The sequence below is a fragment of the Monomorium pharaonis genome, chromosome 1, assembly GCF_013373865.1.
Source record: "Monomorium pharaonis isolate MP-MQ-018 chromosome 1, ASM1337386v2, whole genome shotgun sequence".
In the NCBI taxonomy this organism is placed as follows: domain Eukaryota; kingdom Metazoa; phylum Arthropoda; class Insecta; order Hymenoptera; family Formicidae; genus Monomorium; species Monomorium pharaonis.
The window spans coordinates 13908654-13919070 of record NC_050467.1 but is presented as its reverse complement, the minus strand read 5'-3'; the positions used below and the strand labels follow the sequence as shown (position 1 = coordinate 13919070).

Sequence of the window (10417 nt, the reverse complement as noted above, 5' to 3'; positions counted from 1 at the left end):
GCGATGTGAGGACAGTAGTGTGTGAGCGAGAAAGTAAGAGAGAGCAGTGAGAGATTTGGCGCGGAGAGTTTCGGATGTACGACCGAGCGATTTAGAGAGAGTGTGAGAGATTCGAGTCTTGGAACTGCGTGTCGCGAGGAGAGTGATTACGAGTTACTCGATTGGTTATTGTACCGAGCTAGACAATATATTTATTTGTGCAATTGAACACACCGTAAACTCAGTAGACTATCCCTACGAGCCAATCCCGACATCCTTGAAGCGAGAATACCCAGAGTTACGAATGAGCGAGCAAACTTAGCAGACGTAGAGTCTCTATATACCTCTTAGTTAACATTCAGAAGTGGGATAGGTCTGAAAAAGATACGGTGATTGTGATCGGTACTGTGCGATGGCGTCGAGAAAGGATCTAAGTGAAGACGCGAACGATACTTCCCGATGGAACGATCTAGAAAGCACGATTCGGCCACAGGATCAAGATGGCTGCGTAGCATACCGGAAGACGCAGGAAGACAGAGAAGATGGCGGAGAGGCGAGAATATCCCCGGAAGTGGTAAAAGATTCACGGCGGTCGTGAAGAGGATCGATCGATGAGCGACAGAGTGTGATGACCGTCGATGAAGTCGGCGACAACGACGAGGGTACACCGGGCGGATCGTCCACGGACGCGCCGACGCAATCGGTACTAGAAGATGTAATCCGAGCCATGAAACGCGAAGACGGCGGGAACACCGACGCCATGTTGGTCAAGTTGCTCGCACGCGCGCTCTTGAACGAACAACCACGTAAGGAAGTACCACTGTATCATGTGATACCAGACTTAAGTAAGAACATCGAAAACTTTACGGGTGACGGTAAAGGAGTGCGACCTAAGGATTGGATAACTAATATCGAGAGTATGCGCAAAATTCATAAGTGGCCAGAGAATTACGCGTTAGAAACGGCACGCATGCACTTACGAGGAGGTGCACGAGATTGGTATCGCGCACGCGCTTCGACTTTGGTGGACTGGGAGACTTTCAAGTTGGCATTTGAGGCTACGTTTGTGGTGCCAGATAGTACTTCCGATCGATGGCAGAAAATGATCGATCGAGTGCAGTTGAAGGACGAATCATTGAGTGCATATTTTCATGCGAAGACAAAGCTTTGTATAGATCTGCGACTAGACTTTCGCGACATTAAGGAGCAAGTGCTCGATGGGTTGTGGTCAAGAGAATTGTGTATCTCCGTGATGGCGAGGAATCATTATTCGCTAGACGACTTGCTACATGATATTGTGGCTAATGAACGTGTGTTATCCCAGCGTGCAGCTAGAATACGCTCTGGTAAGCCGAAGCCACAAGGAACTCCATTAACAAAGATGGTGAATACCGATAAGGAGAGCAAGCCGGGATCGTCATCAAACAACACCAAAGCGTCCAATCCGGACAAGCGACCCCCCGTAAAGAACGACGAGGGACAACCGAAGTGTTACAACTGTAAAGCGTTCGGACACATTGCACGTGATTGTCCCGAAGAGCCACGCGAGTTAATCTGCCGACAGTGCAAGAAGAAGGGTCATACACAGCGCCATTGCCCTGAGGCTAAATCACCGAATAAAGCAGAGGTGAACACAATCGATGAGGTGAATAGTAGCACGATCGAAAAATATGTGAAACTAGTGAAGATTAATGGCCGACAAGTACGAGCGTTGATTGACCCTGGAAGTTCCGATTGTACTGTGAAAGCAACGAGAGTATTAATCGAGAGATTCGAAGTGATACCGGTGCAGTCAGAGCTGAAGGGTTTCGGATCGGCCCATTACGTAGTAACATCGCCGGGACTTGTTAAAGCAGAATTAAACGTTGATGACGTTGTAGTACCGGACGTGCTAGTGCGGGTAGTGCCGGACGATACGCAGAGCTACGACATGATCATCGGGCGCTCGTTCACCGAACAGCCGTATGTGGAATACCGCAAGAGTGGAGACGAGTTAACCTTCACGATACGAGAGGATTCGTTTCTATCAATCATTGAACCAAGCGAGACCGAGAGAAGAGTGAAGTGCGTTACTGTAACGAATGACGTGATAATACCACCGTCATCAATACAACTCGTTAACGCCATAACCGACACTGAACGTCACGAACTGATGGTGCTAAATACAGGAGTCTCTCAAGGAACTGTGACCAAAGGGCAGCGTCTAGAGCAAGGCGACGTTACACGGATGCCCGTAATACCAAGGATGGAGAAGAAGGAACCCATCACACGTCAGGACTTGATCATTGGAGAGGAGCAACCAGAGGAAGTGATTGAAGAACTCGTGCGTATCATGAACGAGTACCGTGACTGTGTCGCAATCAACCTTTCGGAGTTGGGCCAGGCGACGAATAGTGTAATGGACATTGAAGAAATACCGGGTAGTAAACCAGTGATGTCAAAACCCTATAGAGCTAGTAATTCCGAGCGAGAGGAAATTAAGCGTATCATTCAGGAATGGCGTGACGCGGGAATAGTGCGGAACACAGACTCACCGTATGCGAGTCCAGTGCTGTTAGTTCGAAAAAAGAATGGCGAGGCGCGACTAGTAGTAGACTTTCGAAAGCTTAATCGGCAAACGGTTCGCGTACCTTTTCCTATGCCAAATCCGGATGACCATGTAGAACAAGTAAGAGACTGCGCATTGTTTATTACACTCGATTTGGCACACGGTTATTTGCAAATTCCGTTGACCGAACAGGTAATGCCGAAGACTGCGATAATTACTCCGGACGAAACAGTAGAATTCACGCGAATGATTTTTGGATTATTGAACGGACCAGCGTATTTTATTAAAGCGATGAAGAAAGCATTAGGGCCACTAAGAGAGAGAGTAGTATTATTCTATTTAGATGATATATTTATACCAGGACGCGATTGGATTGATTTGCGCGAGAGATTAGTACTGACGTTACAAGCGTTACGAGAGGCGGGATTAACGATTAAGTTAAGTAAATGCAGATTTCTCCAGAGACGAGTTAGCTACTTAGGATTTGAGATATCGAGCGAGGGTATTGAACCGGGAGAGTCGAAGGTGAAGGCAATCATTGATTATCCGACCCCGACGAATGCTCACGAGACGCGACGATTTATAGGTATGGCTAGCTTCTTTAGGCGATTTATTCCAAGATTTGCACAATTGGCCGCGCCGTTACATGAGTTACTAAAAGGCGAAGCTAAGTTCGAGTGGGGCGAAAAAGAGCAACACCCGTTTGAAAAACTGAAAGGATCACTGTCGAATAAACCGGTATTGCAGCCATTCAATCCCGAACGAGTAACTGAGTTACATACCGATGCTAGTGCTCTGGGACTAGTGGCGATGATGTTTCAACGCGACGAACATAAGCGTTTACGTTTAGTCTACGCGATTAGTCGACAAACGAGCAAACCCGAGAGAAATTATCATTCTAGTAAGTTAGAACTTTTGGCGATCGTTTGGGCGATTACGCGATTGCGACCGATGCTAATAAACATTCCGTTTACCATAGTCACAGATTGTCAAGCGCTGTTATATTTAAGTACTCAAAAAACTGTAAACCCGCAAGTAGTTCGTTGGAATAACACGTTGAGCGAGTTTGATTTTAACATTACGCATAGACCGGGAACAAAACTGGTACATGTAGATGCGTTAAGCCGAGCGCCAGTAAGCAAGAGCGAACAGATGAACGAGTGTGGTATGTTTACGTTAGTGAATGAACACGACGAGATTGCGATGAATCAGCATAGCGATGAAGCAATAAAACGGAAAAGTGCTATACTTAGAAAAACCGCGAGCGATAGAAGTAAGCATGAAGTAAGCGAGATAGAGGATTATGAGCTAGTGAACGGAATAGTATACAAACGACGAGGGAACCGATTACTCTTTGCAGTACCACGTACGATGAGGAAGAGCCTAGCTATACGCTTCCATGATTTAAAAGGCCACCCCGGACTGGATCGGACACTAGCAATGCTAACGGAACATTATTATTATCCAGGAGTGAGAAGGTACATACGTCAACACATTGGAGCTTGTCTACAGTGTGCGCTGACGAAGATCAAGACCGGCAGACAAAGCGGATTGTTGCACCCTATCCCACCGGGCGAACGACCATTTGCTGTAATTCATGTGGACCACACGGGACCGTTTGTGACAACAAAAAAGGGCAACAAGTACATATTCGCAATAATCGATAACTTGACCAAATATGTAATTCTACATGCAACCAGAGACACGAAAGTGAGTGGAGTAATACGAGCATTGGAAAAATTCGTTTTGGACCATGGGGCTCCGCGTAAAATAATCTCGGATCGCGGGACATGTTTCACGTCCAACCGATTAGCTAACTTCTGCAAAGAACATGGAATCCATCATACTCTGAATTCGCCACGCCATCCCCAGGCCAACGGCCAAATAGAAAGGATAAACTTTACCTTGATACCAGTGCTACAAGCGAGCTTACGAGACGACGAAGGACGAGATTGGGATACCAAATTACCAAAGGTTCAACAGCAACTTAATGACGCACCTAGTGCAACGACTGGGCGAGCACCTTTCGAGCTACTTTATGGTTACCAGGCTCGACGGAACGAAGGGGAAATACGGAAGATAACGGACGAGAGTGCGACGTACACGAAACCAGGGGAGCTGCAACAGGCAGCCCGAGAGAAAATCGACAGCGAGCAACAACGAGTGAAGGAGCGCTATGATCGGAATCGCGCGAAGAACGTTCGATACAACGTTGGGGATATAGTACATATGAGGGTTGCACCCACCCCGACCGGCGAGAGCACGAAATTACAGTGTAAATACCGAGGCCCACTGTTAATTACAGAGAAACTACACGAGGACACCTACAGAGTAGCTGATCTGCGACAAAAAGAGCCAGGACGTCGATATGCCTCCACGGCACATGCTAGTCAATTAAAAATTTGGCGACCACACATAGAAGACAATAATACATCTGAAGATGAAAGCGACGAGGAATACGAGCCGCCGGATTCAACGGAAGATAACGAATCTGCACAAGAGGAAAACAGGGATCCAGAACATACCGATAGCAGGGAGAGTAATACGACACAGGCAGGTGGTAAAACAGAAGAGAAAGACGCCGAAGAGGGAGTGAATGGAAAGTCACAGCCACGACGTTCGAGAAGAGATAGACGAATTCCTACACACTTAAAGGACTACAAGACAAAATTACCCGAGGACGAGTAATTACTAGGATGGCCGAGTGATAACGATAGCGAGTGAGCGTAGCGAGAGAGTAGGGAGGAGCGACGAGAGATGGCGTTAGTAAGAGCGAGAGTGGCGGCATGAGGCTGCGCGATGTGAGGACAGTAGTGTGTGAGCGAGAAAGTAAGAGAGAGCAGTGAGAGATTTGGCGCGGAGAGTTTCGGATGTACGACCGAGCGATTTAGAGAGAGTGTGAGAGATTCGAGTCTTGGAACTGCGTGTCGCGAGGAGAGTGATTACGAGTTACTCGATTGGTTATTGTACCGAGCTAGACAATATATTTATTTGTGCAATTGAACACACCGTAAACTCAGTAGACTATCCCTACGAGCCAATCCCGACATCCCGACATCCTTGAAGCGAGAATACCCAGAGTTACGAGTGAGCGAGCAAACTTAGCAGACGTAGAGTCTCTATATACCTCTTAGTTAACAATTATTTCTGCCGTTTTAATCAATTCAATGGAAGGACTAATCAGTCCACCTTTCAAAATATAATTGATCCAGTCTTCATTTGAATTAGCTAGCAGTTTAGTAGGAGTTCCTAACAATGGATATTTATTTCGGAATCTAGATGCTGCATAACCGGCAATATATTTTAAACCTTCCTTCTGTATAACGTCGGATACATTTATAAAATTTTCAAACTGTTCTGGAGGAGGATGGAATTCTTGACGATTGGGTAAAACAGCTTGATATGTTATCTATGTCAGAAACAGTAGTATTGACGATTATAATTATGATTAACAGTAAACAATATATGAATAAAAGAGTAAATATTAATACAATACATATATTTCAGTATATGCAGTCAATACAATTACAAATTTAATAACTTACCAATATTATTGTATTCAAATTCGTCGAAATCAATATTATTATCTGTCTGATTTTGTTCAGTGAATTCTTCCGAAATGTTGCAAAATTGTATTTCTTGAATGGTTTCGTAATCCAATTGATTATTGTTTTCTGCATTCTCTTCATTACTGTTAAATAATTCATCAGACATACTAGTAAGGCAAGTTTCATTGTCCGTCAAATTTTGTACAACAGTGTTACTCCCTTGAGTAAAAACGTCTGTCGAATGCTTTCCTAATATGTACCATCGAAATCTGTATCTAAGATCGAGTGCTGTCGGTCTGTCATTACAAGCTCCCATTGCTCGTATATACGCAAACAAATTTTCCACTACATCCTAATTGAGTCGAGTAGTCATTATATATGTAACAGGATACTGAGTATTTTCAAACATCATTTTCATATCATTATATAAGTTTTTAAATGACTCATTACTTATTAAAATTCCTTTTGAAATGGAAGTAAATTCTTCTTTTTTTCAATCCGCATATCTTTAACAAGTAACGAAACTTTAGCCAAGAGTTCATTTTGTTTCTCAATATTTATGCCATATGCATGCATTCCAGAATGTGAGCCGAATTTACTCGAAGAATTGAATAAATCAAACCAGTCATTAAATAGTCTGATAAATTTTGCAGTTTCAGACCATTCTAAACAATCCTCCATAAATCTTTTCTCGCCACACCATTCTAAAGCGGTAGCATTTGTATTAGAAAAAACTTGTGTGGCAAGTTTGACGTTTTGTCGCTGCGTTCCCTTCACGTCTAAATGAAATCGTGACAATTTGTGTACAATTTTTAAATCATTGCCATTAATTTGAATTAGCCTTTCTAAGCAGGTTTTACTTATGTAATGACCATTTATGTAAAATCCGGAGTCAAATAAATTGTTACGTAACAATTTTATTAGGTGCGGTACAATAAATACGTATATTTTTATTTCTCCATTGCATAGATGTAGAAAGTATGTTTTACCTTTTGCACTATCAATATCCAGTTCATTGAGTAATCTTTGATTCGTTGGCCTTAAATTACTGGTTATCGCAACAACCGTGTAATTGATTTCATACAATTTAGCTATTATAGTTGTTAATATATGTTTAGTCATGTTTTGATCAAATTCATAATAAACAGGTTGCTTCCATTTAGTAAACAAACCTCTGGCAACAGCAACCTGACATTTATTATGCGGTCCTATGACTCTTTCCTTTCTCCGTTCAATTCCTGCTTGATTGGATAGATGAATTTCATCAAAACATAACGTGGTTATTTTATCCATTTTAGTCATGTTCTGGCTTTTATGCTTCATAATAAGGAAAACATGTTCCAAAATACCATTATCAACATTGAATGTAGCAACCCATCTACGAAGTGTCGACAATGCAGGGAGTGGCACATTCCGTGCATTCTGTAAATATCTGTAAGCTTTAGGACTTACAGTGCGTAGGGATATTGCAGCAACTATATCCTCTGCAGACCAATTACTTTTTTTTTATTCGGATTTAACAACAATTTAATTTGTCCGGGAGTAAATATTGAACATAAAATTTTTTGTATTCTTATGTCTGAATTTACTTTTACGCGTTTTCGTTGCTTAAAAAGTTCCCTTTCTAAATACTTATTTCGGGCTAATAATTTTTGGCACATTCTTTGTATATTTTTGTTCTGTTTTAAAGTTTTTTCTTTGGCATCTGAAATTTTATATAAGAAAATATAATATAAGAAAATAGTGACCCTAAAATCCTAATAGAAAATCGGTTTTGTGTATTTTTTTACAATTCTTACTGGTATCATATGATTGAGAATAAGAAGAGTTATTATATTGTTCTACAATTTGATATTCTACATTCGATTGCTCTTCTGTACAAATTGACTGAGCAGTTTCATCGGGTACTGAAATAATAGGAGATAAATAATATTTCATTAATACTATAAATAATTGTAATTAAATGAAGGAATAAACTTAATATTAAAAATATAGATATATAATGTATAACATATATAAAATATAAAAAAAGTTTAATAGATAGTAAAAGAATATTCACATGTATTTTACGTGCAAAAATAAATACATTTAGAAACATACAAAAAATAAATTACTACCTTTATTTACAATTAATTTAAGATATTCTGTCGGAATTGCATCTGCTTTTAATTTTCTGGTTTTTTGGGGCGAGTATCCTTCTCCCAGAATAGATCGCATCCATGAAGCCTCTTTATATGCACTTGCATCAAAATGGATCAAACAGATCCGAACTATACACATACAAAATCTTTATTATTATTGTTTTTGTTATTATTTCTTTGATTAAATACAATTAGTATTAGCAAATACAACGAGATAGAATAAATGTTTCTGTAACATACCATTTTTTACATTAAGATTTTCATTTTGGCAAATGACTTTCCACTGATCACTTAAAATGGGATTTATAGGAAATCTAAAAAACTTTAGATTTCCGGATCCCCTTTTCCCTGTATAATTTGAGCAACTTTTCACTGCACATGAAGGCATAGTGCTCCGATACTTAAACAGTATAAACCTACCTACAAACGTCAGAAATTAAGATTAAATGCCTTCTGATTTCTTCTGACAGTTCTGACATAAACACAAGAATTTAAAAATGGAGGCCGCTGGTACAATGCGCAGAACGATACGAAAACGCGTCTTCAGTATGAGCACACCTTACTTTCTTCCACCATGTACGTTCCCACCCATCGCACCTTTTCGGTTCGTTTATCAACTACTTAAAAAAAATGAACAATATGATAACATTTGCAAATTTAATTGTAATTATCCGTTCATACGCATGATTATTATAATATTTATTTATATATAAAATAATTTATTTAATAAAATAGTATAAATTAATTTAAAAAAATTTTAGTTTGGTAAACTTTAATATTTAAAAATTTAATTATTTAAAAAAAATTAGGTTATTAAACGATGTGATAAAAATTGAATAAAATTTAATGCTGTACTAACAATAAGATTAGTAGAACAGAGAGTGATGGAGAGGGACTGTAATATTTTAAGGGAACAAGAGGGAAAATAAACAATTTCAAACAATTATATATGTATATAAAGGGCATAGCGGAATAAGCAGGTGAAATCTGCCCCCGCACTAATCGAGCTCAAATTGATATCATTAGTTGGCACCCTTGAGCTGTAAAACTTTCCCAAAAATTAGCCACAAAATTGCATTTTTTGGGAGTTATGGACGGGGAAAGAAAAATTTAAAAAGTGATTTTCCTCGAAAATAGTTGGACCGATTTTAATGAAAAAAATATATGTTGTAAACATCATTTAGGCAAGTTTAAGAAAATTTTAAGTAATTTTTGTGATGAAAAAAAACCCGATAAAAAAATTTTTGAATTTTTTATGAATTTTTTTATGGGTAATCGTGTTTTGAGATACCACTTTTATATTTTAACAAAAACATCTCTAAATTTTCTACTTTAACACGTATTTTTTTCAAATCAATTGGAGTGGTGGACCATGGTTAAAAATAATAATTCACACCGCGCCGCCGTGCCGCGCCGGCTGGGCGACCGCGCACGGTACTTGTTGTCATGTTGAACTTACGTACTAGTTGCAGTGTTGCAATGTTTAGTTGCCAAGAAAAATTATAATATAATAATATAAAATATAATACATATAATATTTCCAGGACGTCTGCAGTTAGCCTATAAAACTTATAGTTTCGGCAGTTATCATAAGGAGAATGCAGTACGTTCTTAAATTCCGTATGTTCGGGGTGCTTTTTTAATGTGAGTCTCCTCGCCTCTCACATTATCTATTTATCATCGGGGTGCTTTTTTAATGTGAGTCCCCTCGCCTCTCACATTAACTGAAGATAATTTTTTTAATCATCTTCACTATCACTTTCAATCACTGGGATTGAATTATATTTTTTAAATATATTGCTAAGTATTTCTGCCGGTTAAAAAATTTTAGATAAATATCTTGTATATGATAAATAATATATTATTGCGACAATATGCGAGCGACAACCAACAGTTTGTCTGCCATTAGCACACGTACTCACATACATATACCCAGACAACACGCTTGTCAGAATGAAAACTTTAAGAGAACTTTTTTAAGAAAACATTTAGATATCTTGGAAATGATGTCAAAATGGTAACATTTACCAGAGACGTCTAGTAAGAGAGGTCTTTAAGATATTTCATTGAAGTCTTACTTAAGTTTCTTGAAAATGTTATCCTTATGACATCAGTTAAATGATATCAGCTTGATATCTCATAAAAGATATCACAATGCTGTCCGATTTTTGAGTCGTCCATGCGCGTCGTAGTTGACTCAG

The 10417-nt window shown here is 39.6% G+C and overlaps 1 protein-coding gene across 1 annotated transcript; it reads right to left on the bottom strand.

Moving 5' to 3' along the window:
• Positions 1-7291: 7291 nt before the first annotated feature.
• LOC118648885 lies at positions 7292-8952 on the bottom strand. The gene is made up of 3 exons (XM_036295402.1): positions 8193-8952; positions 7875-7982; positions 7292-7780 (listed from the first exon to the last, which is right to left on the bottom strand). Exons 1-3 carry the CDS (start codon positions 8353-8355, stop codon positions 7551-7553), a joined length of 501 nt encoding a protein of 166 aa, XP_036151295.1. The 5' UTR covers positions 8356-8952; the 3' UTR covers positions 7292-7550.
• Between the last annotated feature and the right edge of the window lie 1465 nt (positions 8953-10417).